This window comes from Panthera leo, chromosome B1 (assembly GCF_018350215.1).
Source record: "Panthera leo isolate Ple1 chromosome B1, P.leo_Ple1_pat1.1, whole genome shotgun sequence".
Lineage (NCBI taxonomy): Eukaryota > Metazoa > Chordata > Mammalia > Carnivora > Felidae > Panthera > Panthera leo.
In genome coordinates, this window is record NC_056682.1 from 204,403,431 (window position 1) to 204,419,282 (window position 15,852).

Genomic DNA, 15,852 nt, shown 5'->3' on the forward strand with positions numbered 1-15,852 from the left:
GGGTTTGAACTCACCGACAACGAGATCACGACCTGAGATGAAGCTGGACGCTCAACCACGGGCGCCCCATGTTCCTTTTTTGAAATGAACTCTTGGCGACCCAAGGGTATTTTACACTCAAAGCACGTCTCAATCTGGACCACTCACTTTCAGGGGCTCAAGGGTCACATGACATTCATAGCTACAGTGCTGGACAAGGGAGTCCATCCTTCCCCGATTACTGCATTCCACTCCGAAAGTCACCCTGAACCTCTGCTTTTTTCTAGTTCCCTGAAAGATGGCAACTTCCCTCCACACAAGTAAATGGCCCAGAGTTCTCTGAACCGAGTTCTCGTCCCTGGTCCCCAGACGGTCCACCTCCACACGTGGATGGAAGCTCTGCTCTTCCGAGCCGTGGAGGAGATGCGGCATCATCCGGGGAGTTCAGCCGTGATACAGAACTATTTTCTTTAGCTTTTAACTCTGAAATAATCATAAGCTCACCGGAAGCTGCAAAAATAGTACAAGGAGCCCCTTCCCCCAGCTCCACCATCTATGCTCTTTCAAAAGGAATAACCTGCCCCAGGAGGGCAGCAGCGGCCGCGACGCCAACCCCACCAAATGGTCCCAACCTGGGCCCCGGCCGCAGTCACACCCCGTCCTGGTCCACTCGGTCTGCCTGTGGCCCCGCACCTCCGTCTGCCCAGGACCCCTGGTCCCTCTGGTCAGCCCGGTGTCCCTAACCCGCCCACCCTCCGCCTCCGGCCCCCTCCCCGCACCAGGCAGGGTGCCGCGTGGGCACACGGTCTCCCAGCCATCACTGCGGTTCCCGCTCCCCCCACCGCCTTGGCCTCCCCTGCCCGCGCTCTGCGCCTGCGCCTTCCCGGCACGCCCATGTGGGCGCCAACCGGGGACACCAGCACCGTCTCCGGGCCTGGACTAGGACACGCGGCTCCACAGAAGACTTGGCAAGGAGTGCAGTGACGGAATGAGGGAGGCCAGGCCCCGGTGTGCACGTTCCTCCTCTCCACGTCCAGCCAAGACAGCCTGCGAGGAGAAGAATCTATCTAACCCCACCTCCCTCCCTTCCCCGGGTTGGTATGTTCCAGCACGGGTTTTGGCGGGAGCGACACCGCTCTCTGGTGCGCAGGCGCCGGGTTACAAGTTCGCGTTTGCGCAGGTGCAGAGTCGCCACCCTCTGCCTGCGGCGGGAGGCGGCGTGTGGGCCTCTTGGGCCTGGGCTTCTGCGCGGCGGCGGCGCGGACGCCGGGTTCGACATGGCCAGCTGGGTGTTCTGTAATCGCTGCTTCCAGCCGCCGAACCGGACGTCGTGCTTCAGCCTGACCAACTGCGGCCACGTGTACTGCGACGTCTGCCTGGACAAAGGTGAGGCGGGCGGGCCCTGGGGTCGGGCAGTACCCGGGCGGCGGGGCGGGGCCGAGGGCGCCGGGTTCCTTCCCGAACCTCGGGTGCAGAGGCAGCAGGACGTCCTGCTGGGTGGGCGGCCGGAGGGATGGCGGAAAACGTGCTGGCCGAGATTGCAGGTGTCAGCCCCAGGAGTATGGCTCTCCCTGCCCTTTCGGAAGGCGGGTTAAACTAGGCCCTGTGTCCAGGATGCCTTTAAACACCAGCGCAGGGCCCCAGAAGGCGCGTCCTCACCTGGCATCAAGCGAGGGTGGAGCCAGAGCCTGCGGGGCAGGGGGCGGGAAGGTGAGAGTCAGCCCGGACGCTTGGGAGCTCCCAGGCAGAGGGGACGCCGAGTGCAGAGATCCTAGGGTAGAAGGAAGTGTGGACGGGCTGGAGGAGCTGAGGGTGCTGGTGAAGTCGGCTGAAGCATGCTGCAGGGGATCCCCCCTGTTCTCCGGGCAGTAGGAAACCACTGGTTTTAAGCAGGGTGGTGACGTGATCAGAGGTATCTTTCTTTTTATGAGATTTTTTTAAGTTTATGTATTTTGAGATAGAAAGCAAGCGGGTCAGGGACAGAGGGGACAGGGAGAGAGGGAGAGAGAGAATCCCAAGCAGGCTCCGTGCTGTCTGCACAGAGCCAAGAGATCATGACCTGAGCCGACTTCAAGGGTCCGACGCTCAACCGACTGAACCACCCGGGTGTCTCTTTCTATGAAAATTTTAAGTTGAAGACAAAGAGTGGCGCCTGGGTGGTTCAGTCGGTTAAGCGTCCGACTTTGGCTCAGGTCATGATCTCGCAGTCTGTGGGTTCAAGCCCCGCATCAGGCTCTGTGCTGACAGCTCGGAGCCTGGAGCCCGCTTCGGATTCAGTGTCTCCCTCGTTCTCTGCCCCTCCCCCACTCGGTCTGTCTCTCTCAAAAATAAAAATTTTTTTAAGTTAAAAAATAAACATTAAAATAAAGAGAAGAAATCAAAAGGAAAAGATAGATTTGACCTAAAAGAAAAAAAAATATGAAACCTCTGTATGCCCTACATGCCAAAGTTAAAGGGCAAATTGCACACTCATGAAAATAACTATCTTATTAATGACCAAGTTAATTGTCTCCCTATGTAAAGAGCTCAATATAAATGATTAAGAAAAATATCGTCCCAATAAAAAAGTTAGCCAGGAATATAAACTGATAATTCACAGGAGAGAAAGACAAACAGGGGCGCCTGGGTGGCTCAGTCGGTTGACCGTCCGACTTCGGCTCAGGTCATGATCTTGCGGTTTGTGGGTTCGAGCCCCGCGTCAGGCTCTGTGCTGACAGCTCAGAGCCTGGAGCCCGCTTCCGATTCTGTGTCTCCCTTGTTCTCTGTTCCTCCTCCACTCGCGCACTTTGTCTCTCAAAAATAAATAAACATTAAAAATATTTAAATTGAAGTACAAAGAAAAAGTCATGAATGCAAAGCACAAGAATTTTTACAGGGTGAATTTGCCTGTGAAACCAGCTCCCAGATTGAGAGAACATCACCACCCTCTCAGAAGCCACATCAGAGAGAACCACTAACCCGATGTCTATCTTGTGGACCGCCTTGGGTATATATCTGCACTGGGGTTGCTGAGTCTCACGTGTGTGTTTGAAAGTCTCTGGCAGCTGGGTGACAAGTAATTTGGTGGGAGACAGGAACTGGGCAAGAGGCTGTGCGGTTGAGCACGGGAGCGATGATGGGGCCGTGGGCCTAGAGAGGTGCAGTACACTGGAGTCTGGGGAGTGGCCTGGCCTCTGACTGGAGGATTGGGGGTTGGGTTAGCAGCACCAAGCACAGAGAGGAAACAGCAGCTCCCGGGGTGAGGTTCAGGGGCTCACGTTGGTCGCTGAGATTCCGGTGAGAGCCACCCGAGGGGGGGAGACTGGGAGGGATTGAGTATTTGGGGCTCGGGGTCAGGACAGCCAGGAACACGTCGGGGAATTAGCATGTATATAGTCATCGGAGATACTGGAGTGAGGAGAGTGTGGAGGGCGGAGGGAACCAGGGCACGGTGTCGCCTGGGAGGAGCATTTCTTGAAGAAGACGGGTGAAGGTAGGAGGAGGCTGTGGAAGAAAAGAAAGCAGAGTATTTGGGACCTGGCGTCCCAGGGCAGAGTGGAACCTCCCCCTGGATTTAGTGGCGTGGGTGAACTTGGGTGAAAACAGTGGAGACCAGTGCATGCTCTCAGCCCTGGGGGACTGGTTCAGGCAGGGCGATTCCCAGCGGACCTCTGGCTCTTGAAGCCTAAGGCCAGAGCACATTCCAGTAGCCCTAGGTCATTCCTCCAAAAAGCCACAGGTGCTGGGCCATAGAACAAAACAAAAAAGACAGCAGAAAGGCTTGAGGGCTCTGGGTGGAGCACCGACCATAGCTTCCCAGCTGTTTGGTTACTCAGAGATGAGCCCTCCTTAAGCTTGGGCATATATCCTTCCAGACTCTTTCCTATGGATACAGGTTTTTAACACAAAAACGGGAGGTGCCTGAGTGGTTCGGTGGGTTAAGCGTCAGACTTCGGCCTGGAGCCCGCTGCGGATTCTCTTCTCTGTCCCCCCACCTCTCAAAAATAAGCATTAAAAAAATGTTAATGGTATTGTGTGTATACCGTTTAGTTACCTGCATTTATGAACAGCACGTGGATATTTTTTCACGTTCGACTAAGTCTGTATCATCCTTGTTAAGGTGGCATAGTATATCTTTTAGTTGCCATACCGAGACCTATTTAACCGATTCCCTGGTAAAAGACGTGTGTTTTTCTGATGTTTTGCTGGTAAGCAGCACTCGTTCGCTTGTGTGGTTTTCTCCTTTGCGTGTGTGTAAGCGTGGAAGTGCTTCACTGGGCCGTGCCCGTCCCAGCCGACACCTAGGGCCAAGCCGCCCAGAAGGCGTGGCTGCGCCACGTCCCCAGCACCGATGGCCTGGATTTTCCTTTCATACATTACTGGTGGTCTGTGCTTTGGCCAGCGGCCCTCGCACCTTTTACTGGAGTGCTTAATGGGTCAGTGAGCTCTGTTTGCATATTAAGTACGAATGTCGGTTTTCCTGTCCATTGGCTGCAGACAAGTTCCTCTCTGTGTCCGGTCTCTTACTGCCCCCGCCCTCAACACAACTCGCAGAGCTTTCGGAGTCGGCTCCGTTCATCTTTGACTCCACGGCTTCAGGCTGCAGCGATGCTCAAGGGGAAGTTCTGTGCTCCAGAATCTGCAGTAGAGACCTGGGGGGGGGGGGCGGGAACGTACCGCCAGGCCTGGATGTTTTCAGGAGAGGGCGACTTGAATGTGTTTGTAGGGATAGAGGAAGGGGGTAGCTCTGGAGGCCGCTGGAAGGGAGCCGGCTCTTTCTGTACCAGGACCGTCGTCCCACGTGCCGGGGGTGGGACGGGACAGACGAAGAAGGCAGAGTGAGCTGGGTTGTTCTGTGGTGGGTAACTGGAGAGGAGGCAGGGGATTGAGGGAGGTCAGCACGCAGTCTGGGGCTGGTCTGAACACCCCCCCGCAGGGAGTTGGGGGGACACTCAAGAAAAACGGATGGGGGCCGCCAGTGTTGCGGGTTCATCCACGTCGGAATCCACGTCTCTGAATCCGCTTCCCAGTTTAGTGATTTTTTTGCCCGGTTCTTAGCTACACTGGACCAGAAGCGGGGGAGAAAGAGAGCCCGGGTTTGGGCTGGGTGTGCTGCTTGGAAGGGCGAGGAGCGCAGTACCGACTGGCCGGCTCCGGGCTCCAGGCCGCTCTGGGGGAAAGTGAGACTCTGACGTGTGGGGTTGGGGCCGAGCCCGGGACGAGGGGCCCCGCTGCCGCCAGTGACGCGGGTACAGGCGTAGGAAGGGGTCTGAGTTTGCCCACGACAGCGGCCGCTCGGGGGGCCCAGGGCGGGGTCACGGGAGAAGGGGCCCCTGCGGGGGCAGGCCAGGAAGCGCGGGACTTAGCGCGGGCTTCCCGGTGAGGGCGAGTGTGGCGGAAACCAGCATGCTGCGGCAGGTGCGGGTCGCTGGGGGCCCCCCCCCCCCCCCACCCCGGGCAGGAGCAGGTGAGTCAGCCGACGCCAGCAGGTGGGAAGTACGGGGCCTCCGTCCAGGCGCCGCCGTGCAGGTGGCAGGAGCCCAGCAAACGCAGAGTCCTCTCCCGGTGAGCGGTCCCTGGTGTCGCAGAGGTGAGGTTGCGGGAGCAGAGCAAAGCTCTGACTTCATGTGTTGCGTGGGGTGCAGGGAGCTGCTTTCATTTTGAGTACTGACCATGGTTAATTAAGACATCGCTACAAAACCTGACTGTGAGAGAGTTGTGAGGCACATTTGGTTTCAGTATTGTTGATCTTCACAGTCACCAATTTGGGGCAGCTCCACGAGGCAGGAAGAGGTGGATCGTTCGCTGCAAAAACGGTGTCCCAAGTCTGGCCACGTGCAGTGTCATGATGGAGCGTGGAAGTGTGGATGCCACGTTGTGAAGAAAACTGTGATTTGAATCTGCGTCTGCACACGTTCAGAAGCAATACTCACTGTGATATAGTAAAGTTTGCTTTTCTTTTACAGGTAGAAAGGGCGAGTGCTTGATTTGTAAAGTGCCTTGTCGCACACTTTTACTTTCAGAACACGTAAGTTCAAATATGTATTACCTGAATGTTGATCAGTATTTTTTTTTAGAGTATTATGCTATTATTTTTTTTTTTAACGTTTATTTACTTTTGAGACAGAGACAGAGCATGAACGGGGGAGGGTCAGAGAGAGGGAGACACAGAATCCGAAACAGGCTCCAGGCTCTGAGCCGTCAGCACAGAGCCCGACGCGGGGCTCGAACTCACGGACTGCGAGATCATGACCTGAGCCGAAGTCGGCCGCTTAACCGACTGAGCCACCCAGGCGCCCCGATCAGTATTTTTTTTTTAATATTGAGATTCAATATTTAGTCATTTGGGGTGTCTGAAAAATTTTTTCATTTTGCTAGGTTAAGTAGAAGATCTTCCAGGATTTCTGAGTAAAGTACAATCAGGGTTTGGTTTTGAATGCCTCAGATACCTTCTTTTGTAGACTGGCCCTGTTTGTAGTTTGCGGTGCCGTGTTCCGGGAGGAGAAGATGAGGTGAATAGGGTCTCCGGTACAGTACAGACCCCTGAAGAAGGTGACAGAGTCTGGCTTTCCCTGGGGCTCATAGCTAATGAAGAGGGTTGGAGGAACGTCAGTTCAGAGTTGATGACTGTCACAGTAGGCTTGAAACAATGACTTTTGTTTTCTCTTGAAAATACATCAGTTTAACTTGTTTGGTTTAAACTTAGTTGTAAATAATTATTTTCTTTATACTTAGGTTCTAAGATATGTGTGTGATCGGATGTTTTAATCTATAACAAAATTGTTTTTTTTCTGGTTATAAATACCATACGATGTCACAAAAAACTGAAATGATACAGTAGATCATAATGGAGAAGTACAAGTCCCCCAAATCCCATTTCCCACAGATGTCAACAAGTGGGAACATAGTTCCTGCTGTGTGTTACTGGGATTTATCTTCTTACATAACGGTGTCTGCTCAGTTGACTTTACACTTCTGGCACACCCACCCTCTCCAAAAACACTGCATACTGTTTCAGTATTTTCCTATTGGCAAAACTATTTCAGCAGTTTCCTAGTGGGGGGTTTTAGTTTTTCGCTGTTGCAGTCTTACAGCCAACATTTTTTACCATGTCTCTGCATATCTGTAGGAATATTTCTGTAGCATAAATTCCTAGAAGTGGAAAAATAAGGTCAAAGATTTAAGTGTTTGGTAGAAAGTGCCTTATTTCCTTTAAGAAATGTTACCTCAACGTGGTTTTGATACGTGTTTCCCTGATGCCAAGTGATGTTGAACATCTTTTCATGTGTCTGTTGGCCATCTGGATGTCTTCTTTGGAGAAGTGTCTGTTCATGTCTTTGGCCCGTTTCTTCAGTGGATTATTTGTTTTTCGGGTGTTGAGCTTGATAAGTTCTTTATAGATTTTGGACCCTAACCCTTTATCTGATATGTTGTTTGCAAATATCTTCTCCCATTCTGTCAGTTGCCTTTTAGTTTTGCTGATTGTTTCCTTCGCTGTGCAGAAGCTTTTTATCTTGATGAGGTCCCAGTAGTTCATTTTTGCTTCTGTTTCCCTTGCCTCCGGAGATGTGTTGAGTGAGAAGTTGCTGCAGCTGAGGTCGAAGAGGTTGCCTGCTTTCTCCTCGAGGATTGTGATGGCCTCCTGTCTTACATTTAGGTCTCTCATCCGTTTCGAGTTTCTTTTTGTGTCTGGTGTAAGAAAGTGGTCCAGGTTCATTGTTCTGCATGTCGCTGTCCAGTTCTACCAGTAACATTTGCTGAAGACGCTGTCTTTTTTCCATTGGGTAATTTTTTCTGCTCTGTCAAAGATAAGTTGGCCACACATTTGTGGGTCCAGTTCTGGGTTTTTTAACATCGGTCAGAGTGGCTAAAATTAACAACTCAGGCAACAACAGATGTTGGTGAGGATGTGGAGAAAGAGGGTCTCTTTTGTGCTGCTGGTGGGAATGCAAACCGGTGCAGCCGCTCTGGAAAACAGTATGGAGGTTCCTCAAAAATTTAAAAATAGAACTACCCTACGACCCAGCAATTGCACTACTAGGAATTTATCCAGAGGATGCAAGAGTGCTGGTTCATAGGGGCACATGTACCCCAATGTTTATAGCAGCCCTTTCAACAATAGCCAAATTTTGGAAAGAGCCCAAATGTCCCTCGGATGAATAGATAAAGAAGATGTGCCTGAAATCATTGTTGCACCATTTGCTAACTAACTTGGATGTAAAATAAAAAAATAAAGAAAAAAAAATAATTACATATATATATAATATATTTTTATTATATGTTTATTATATTAACATATTAGTATATATATTATATAACATATATATTATATATAAATAGCTACAGACAGAGAGGGATGCAAACTGTAACAGACTCTTAAATACAGAGAACAAACTGAGGGTTGATGAGGGGCGGAGGAGAGGGGAAAATGATGATGGGCACTGAGGAGGGCACCTGTTGGGATGAGCACTGGGTGTTGTATGGAAGCGATGAATCACGGGAATCCACTCCTGAAGCCAAGAGCACTCTGTATACGCTGTATGTTAGCTAACGTGACAATAAGTTGTATCTTTTAAAAAAAGGGAAAAAAAAGACAGAAGAGGCTTTCAAGGAACTTTGAAAAGGAGATAAGCATATAAACAAATGATTATTAAAATGAACAATTGAAAGTAAGAACACGAAGGGGCGCCTGGTGGCTCAGTCAGTTAAATATCTGACTTCGGCTTGGGTCACCATCTGGCGGTCCTTCGGTTCGAGCCCCGCGTCGGGTTCTGTGCCGACAGCTCGACGCCTGGAGCCTGCTTCGGATTCTGTGTCTCCCTCTCTCTGCCCCTCCCCCGCTCATTCTCTCTCTCTCTCTCTCTCTCTCAAAAATAAACAAACATTTAAAAAATGTTTTTGAAGTAAGAACATGGGGGGAGGGGGAAAGACATGTACGGCTTTAGGCCCTCAGCTGTGCTGCCAGGCTCTGCTGACTTGTGCAGCTGGTCGGGCCTGCGGCCGAGGGAGGGACGCCCCCGCCTTTCTCTGCCTTCTTGGTTTGCACTTTCAGTTTATGTGTGCTCTGTCTTGTTTTCTAATAAATGTATTTCAGACTGTCCATTTCCTTCTGTTGACTGCTGTTCTGCATCACTTTGAGCATTGGTTTTATCATTTCTAAATAGTCTTCTATTTCTCTTAACTTCTTTTCCAACTCAAGAATTACTTGGGAGAATATTCCTTAATTTCTGAGAGATTAGATCTTATTTCCTCTATCGTTTTTGTAGAAAACTTTTAATTTTATGCCTTTGTGATCAGAGAATATGGCCATGTGGTTTCTTTTTTTAATTGTCAAGATTTTCACTGTGTCTTCGTACATGGTAATTGTTAATGTTCTACAGATGCTCGAAGATGTATGTATTTGTTCATTCTCTGTGCACGTGCGTGAGTGAAGTTGTTCGCGGCACCGGTGCTGCTCCTGGCCGCTCTCTCCCGCACGCCCGCGTTGCATTCTGGGGCCGCTTCCAGCAGTCTCTCGGGCCCTCCTTTCTCCTCTGCCACCATGACGCCTAAGAGCCATTCTTCCTGCCCTCCCTCCTGCTTCCTGGAATCTTTTCTCCCCCCACAGCCAGAGGGGTCTGCGCACATGGGTCGTGTGTCCCGGCTTTCTCGGAGTGAAACGCAAGTCCCCTCGTGCCCGTGGCTCTGGGACCTGACCTCTGGTGGACACCTGGTCCCCTGGCCGGTGACTCCAACCTGCCACTGTTCCTGGGGCCAGGCTGCTTCCACCTCCTCCTTCCCCCACTGCCTTTAGGTCTCTGCCTGTGGTTCTGTGTGACTGTGGTTTCTTTGACCTGTGGCAGGAAGGACACTTACAATCATGGCACAGTGTATGTGCATTTGGGTGCACATGAATCCATGTGTGTGCACATACGTGAACGACGTTTCACAGGACGACACGAACCCTTGTGAACGCAGTGCCCCTAGTGGTTTCTGCTCCGACTGGCTTTCATTTGTCAGAGCCAGACACAGTGCATGGACCAGGCCAAGCTGATCTTCCGCGACCTGCTGTGTGCAAGCTGCCCGCGCCTCTTACTCTGCCCGCACCTGCTCCTTTGGCTTCACACACAGGACACCACCTGCTTTGTATTTGTTGACTTGTTTGTCACCGGAAAGGGCCTTATCTGTCAGGGGGTGGGGAGACTGAAGCTGGGGAGCCCACGGGGATCTGGGAGAGGCAGCCGGGCCCGCAGGACAGAGCCTGTGACGAACGCACAGCAGAAGGATATATGGACCGGAAGGGGTTGCACTTGGGCTGGAATTGGCTGGTTCTCCAGTGGAGATGGAAAGGAGCCCCTGTAGTGGGGAGGCCCCGAGCCCTGGAGAAGCCAGCGGCGTCTGGACTCCCAAGTGTGAGGACGTGGGACCTGGGGCCATGAGTGTGCGGGGCACTCTTCCACATGCCCACTTAAGGCGCTGGGGAGAAGTGGGCAGAGTCGGGGGCTGGAGGTGGCTAGACCGGAGGCTCCCCTAGACAGCAGAGGCCTGGCTAAGGAAGATGCATGTGTGGCCCCAGGGCAGGAACCCCAGGACACCCACCCACAGGGTCTCCGTGATGGCTGTGCCCTCTTGCCTTCCCCTGACCTCTGAGGGGTGGATTCAGCCGTCCTGCCCCGGGCCCCAGGTTGGAGGCTGCTCGTGGTGAGGATGAGCCTGGTTCCTGGGCCGCAGCCCAGATCGGGACTTGGAGGACATGACCACGTGCCAGCAAGGACCTGGGTTTAGGGCATTTGGGGGGTGTCCCACAGGGTTTCGGGGGATGACCTTTCCGTATGGCGGAAGAGAGAAGTGGACAGCAGCCACTGGAGCAGCACACTGGCCTGGCTGGGGGCTGTCTCTGGCCCTGCTCTCCTTGCTGGGCCCCCAGCTAGACTCAGTCTCCCCGCCTGCCTCCCGTGAACAATGCCTCCCCAGGCCTGGCCCCCAAAGCAGTCTCTTGGACAGCACCCCCCCCCCCCCCCCCACACACACACTCTGCTAAGTGGATGCTGGTGACCCAGCAGAGGAGGGCTGCTGGTTTCCGAGCGGAAGGCCATCCACTGAGCACAGGCCTCCACTAATGCGCAGGCAAGAGTTAGGTGTCCCTCTTAAGTTAGCGCCTTCATGTAATTTTGGAATCAGCTTGTTAATTTCCACACAAAGCCCTGTTGGGTTTGCACTTCACTGATGACACAGGTAAACTGACATCCCTACAGTGGGGCCTCTAGGCCACAAGTGTGTGGCACACCTCCATTTGTTTAGATGCGCTCCGGCTTCAGTGGCGGTTTTCTGTACAGAGGCTGGTGCCGCCGTTAGCGTCACCCAGGTATTGGTGATTTGGGATAATTTCATCTCCTAAGTGCTTCTTGTTGGTGTGTAAAAATGGGTTGGTTTTGTTTATTAACCTTTATCTGGTGACCGTGCTAAATTCACTTGATAATCCTGTTGGCCGATGTGAAGATCCGTCTAGACTGTCTCTGTGCACGGTCGTGTCATCTCCAAATGTTTAATTTCTGTGTCATTCCCCCCTTTCTTTCCTTGTACCTTCTTCTCACTGTGTAAGCAACAAGGGGACACAGGGGTGATGGCAGGCGTCCTTTGTCTCTTTCTGATTTCAGGGTCAAGCTTCCAGTGGGTCACCATGGAGTATTCATGTGAGCTCTGGGTTTCTTACTAAGGGGTTATCATTTTATTTTTCTTCTTTATTTTGTGGATGTGGTGAATTGCATTTATTTTTAGAATTTTAAACTCACAGTAGAATTTCAAATACTGCAACTTGGTTGTGATGCAGTATAGCTTGTATGTGTAGGTGAATTTGGGTTTTGTGCACCTGCGTTCATGTGAGAACTGACCTGTGATTTTCCTTTCTTACATGCCCTTTTCAAGTTTGGGTGAATCAGGGTTTTGCTGGCTTCATAAAAGGAGTTGGATATTCTTTCATTTCCTCTTTTCTGGAAGATTTTTTTTTTCAAGATTGGGGTTATTCAGAGAATGGTAAAATTCATGTGTGACACTCTCTGATTCGAGAAGGCTGAGGAGGTTTTTAACTAGGGTTTAATTTTTTTATTTAATGCTTGTTTATTTGTTAGAGACAGAGCACGTGCGGGGAAGGGGTAGAGAGAGACAGAGGGAGACAGAGAATCCAAAGCAGGCTTCTCGCTGACAGCAGTAAGCCCGACGTGGGGCTCAAACTCATGAACCATGAGATCATGACCTGAGCCAAAGTTGGACACTCAGCTAACTGAGCTACCCAGGTGCCCCACTAGGGTTTAATTTTTTAATTAGACATGGAACTTTTCAGAGTTCCTAATTCTTGGGTCAGCTTAAGTAAGTCTTTTTCTAGGAATTTGTGCACTTCCTCTGAATTTTGAAATTTCTCATCATCCGCATGTCTGTAGCCATCTGTGTTTTCAGTGTCTGTGAGATCTGTAGTGATGTCCTTTTTTGTTGCCTTGTCTCTTTTTTTTCTTCCAACAGTCTTACCTGGTTTTATTGTTAGTAAGTTAGTGTTCTCAGGTGTTTTGGCTCTGTTTGTCGTCACTTTGCATTTCTCAACTTTTGTTTTCTGTAACATTTCCTTTTTCTTTTTTCTTTGGATTAAATTTGTTCTTTAAGATAATTGCTTACAGGAACCTCTAGCCTCCCCCTTCTGATATCTACATTGCAGGGTTGTGGCACCCTTCTGTTCATCCTTGCCTGTGTTTCTGCAATTGGCTGTGTTACATTTTTGTTATCTTTCACTTCACAATACTTTGAAATTTTTTCTGATTACTCCTGTGACCTGTGTGTTTTCTGAAACTGTATTGATTAATTTAGAAATATTTGGGGATTTTTAGTTGTTATTTTTACTTTTATTCAAGTTTAATACAGAAGAATGCACAAGTATGGGTACATGGCTGTGGGAATTGTTTGTGACCTGTACGTCAGACCAAGACAGCATTTGTTTCCATGACCCCGGAGACTACAGTATGCCCTTGAGCTTCTGCAGTCTAACGTGAAGTAGTCTTCCTGCCAATGCAAGGGTCTCAGACACTTCTGTCACCTTTGTGCCACCTTCCCCTCATGCTGTCGGTGTGTGGTTCAGTTCTGTCTGCACAGAGCCCCATGGGATGATGAGTGTGCGGTCACCATTCTGATCTTGGGTCACCCCACAGTCCCCTTCCCTCGTGCTCCTCACTTGTTCCCACCGAGGGACCCTTTCCTACCTGAAGGCCGTGGCTTCTGTTGGTGGCAAATTCTCTGTTTTTTGTTTGTCTGAAAAGGACCTCTGTTTTTGTCTCCAGTTTGAAGCATATTTTCACTGGGCTTAGAATTCTTTAACGGAAATCAATGTTTTTTGGCGCTTTGACCGTACTCCTCCATTTTTGTCTTTTTCCGCACCCGGCTCTCCTGCGTGTGATGCGGTTGTCTGCGTAGTTGTCCTGCTTGTCTTCGCAGAGTTTCCACAGCCTGTGCAGTGAGGTCATTCCTTAGCCTGGAGAGCCCTCGGCTGCTCTGTCTCCACACCCTCCCCTGCCCCTCGGGGCCTCTGTCACGTGTAGAATGATTGACTCCCGTCACAGAAGGTAGTAGACCCTGACAGATGACTGACAGCCTTTCCAGGTGCTTTCACTTCTGGCCCACGGAGCCGTTCGTCGTGTTCTGGGTCGTCTGTGTATGTGTCTTTACATAACAGGCGTGCTCCCCACTTGCCGAGCACCAGGCCCGGCCACGCCCTGTTGGGGGCACCTCTCCCCTTTTGTTTGCCCGCGCTCGCTCCACGTGACCTTCGGGAGGGCACCATTTCTGCTCACCTCGCTCGGGAGACGGAAGCTCGGACATGCTGGGCCGTGTGCCAGGGCGGCGGGTCCAGCTGGTGCAGAGCAGGATTCGCACGTACCTGAAGGCCCCGGCCCCTCCCCGTGGGCCGCGCTGCCCCGCCTTGCGGTGGTCCGTCCAGGCAGCACTGTGCGGGGGCCCCCCCGCTGTCGCCCTGACTGACGCCCAGGAGTGGATCCCAGGGCTGCTTCACCACACCGGCCCCCTGACCTTCCAAAGCCAGACCTGCTCCCACCCCGCCGCTGGCTCCCCCAGAAGGCCCTGGCCCTTTGGGGAGCATTTCCCCGTTTCTGCTGCTCATCTGAGTTCAGCTTCACTGTCGTCTCGCTGGGGCTCGGGGGCACATCCTGAAGCTTGTGACTCGCCCACAGCCCAGACCAAAGACCAGACGGGGAGGACGCACGAGGCCTCTCCTGCACCTCTTCGCTCTGGTGCGTGTGTGTCCTTATCCGGGTGCTCCTGCACGCTTCGTGCTGTCCTGTCCGTTTAGCGGCGGCCGCTCTCTGAGTCCTGTCGCAGGACGGCCGATGCTGATGGGGGGGGGGGGGGGGGGACAGGGCACGTCTGCACTAGCGTCGTAAGTCGGCAGAGACGGTTTCTTCAGCCCCCGCTCTCCTGAGTCTCTCGAGCTTGCTTTCTCGGTAACTCGGCACGTACTCGTGCCCACTCGGCCGTGATCGTCGGCTTTCCCCTTCTTCCGAGCTCCACGCGTTTCCTCCGCTTGGCTTTCACCCCTGCCTCCTTCAACCTTTGGGGGAACCCGTCCAAGTAGGGGTGTCTCCCGCCTCACAGAGGAGGACGTGCGGCCCGGGGGCTCAGCCGGCCGCTGGCCACTCTGCCCCCCGGTGGGTGCCCGGAGCCCCTTGGCGCTGGAGGCGTGGCGCTGCCCCTCGTCTGCCACGGCCACCAGCAGCTGGGACGTGGGTGTCCCTCCCGGGGCCCCTGGAGACGGCCTGTGAGGTGTCGATCGATTGTGTCACGTGGGCTGACTCCAGACCCGGAGGTGCGGTTTTCTCACCGGTGCCGCGCGCCCGTGTCAGAGGCGGTAACAGGGACCCTGCTTTCCTTGTCTTTCAGACGGACGCGGATATCCGGGCGCTGTTCATGGGTATAGACGACCTGTGCAGGAAGTACTCAAAGGAGACCTTCCAGGTGAGTCCCGCACGGGGTACCTCTTGCTCAGCATAAGCCCGTCAGGCTGCGGCTGCCTCGTGAGGCTGTCCTTTCTGAGGGTCACGGCGCACTCGGCCACACTGTGCTGTCCTCCTCCCGCCCCCCCACCACCACGTGGGCCTCATACCTCCCTCCAGGGTCGTGAACCCCTGCTCACCCCACGTCCCACCCCAGAGGTCTGACTTCCCAGACATCACTGGACCATGTGTGGGCCACCGTCCTGTCCGGGAAGCTGCCTGAGAAGGGAGCCCCCCAGCCCCCAGCCATCCCGCTTCTCCCCCTTCTGTCAGTGTGTAGCCCCTGCGGTGGGCCACCTCCCACCCACCCTCTGGGGAAAGGGGCCAAGTGGGACAGCAGCCGGGAGCCGCCTCTAGCCAAGACCTTTCCCGTGGGGCAGCGGGCCAAGGGAGAGCGGTCCCACCCTGACCTTCTGGGCCCGTTGCACGTCTGGAGGCTGTGGTCCAGCAGCCCCACCGAGACCTCCTCTTCTCTGCAAGGCCCTTTCTAGCTATGACACGGCCTGAAGCCACCACGGTATCATGGCCGTCCCATCTACATTTAGCGCTGAAGGCCTGGGTGGCGCCCCAGGACACAACAGCGGCACAAGGCGGGGGCCAAGCGGGGGCCCGGATGTCTCCATCGCCACGTCCACAGTGGGAGCTTTCGTGGGCCAGGTCCCCCGAGGCCCGGAAACTGTCCACGTTCTCAAGCTTGGCGACCCTTCCACCCATGACGTTCAGAACCACTGGCAGTCCCGTGCCCTGACGTGGTGTTCCCAGACAGCTCTGCAGAGACGTACGCTGTCCCAGACCGTGCGCCCGCACAGGGGTGGGGCCACAGGCTGTGGAGACAGCTGCCAAGTGACATCCTTTTCGCCTCTGGGTC

The 15,852-nt window shown here is 53.1% G+C and overlaps 1 protein-coding gene across 4 annotated transcripts in view; it reads left to right on the forward strand.

Annotated features, from left to right (window-relative positions):
• The first annotated feature begins 1,172 nt into the window (after positions 1-1,172).
• Positions 1,173-15,852, forward strand: part of RNF212 (ring finger protein 212) — a 37,437-nt gene continuing 22,757 nt past the window's right edge. For 3 of the 4 annotated variants that reach the window (XM_042937147.1, XM_042937149.1, XM_042937150.1), the window contains exons 1-4: positions 1,173-1,365; positions 5,925-5,986; positions 14,166-14,225; positions 14,872-14,946. In XM_042937147.1, the coding sequence (XP_042793081.1) occupies positions 1,257-1,365; positions 5,925-5,986; positions 14,166-14,225; positions 14,872-14,946 (306 nt within the window). In that variant the 5' untranslated portion in view covers positions 1,173-1,256. The remainder of the gene's footprint in view (positions 1,366-5,924; positions 5,987-14,165; positions 14,226-14,871; positions 14,947-15,852) is intronic. The other variant, XM_042937148.1, reaches the window with a different exon arrangement.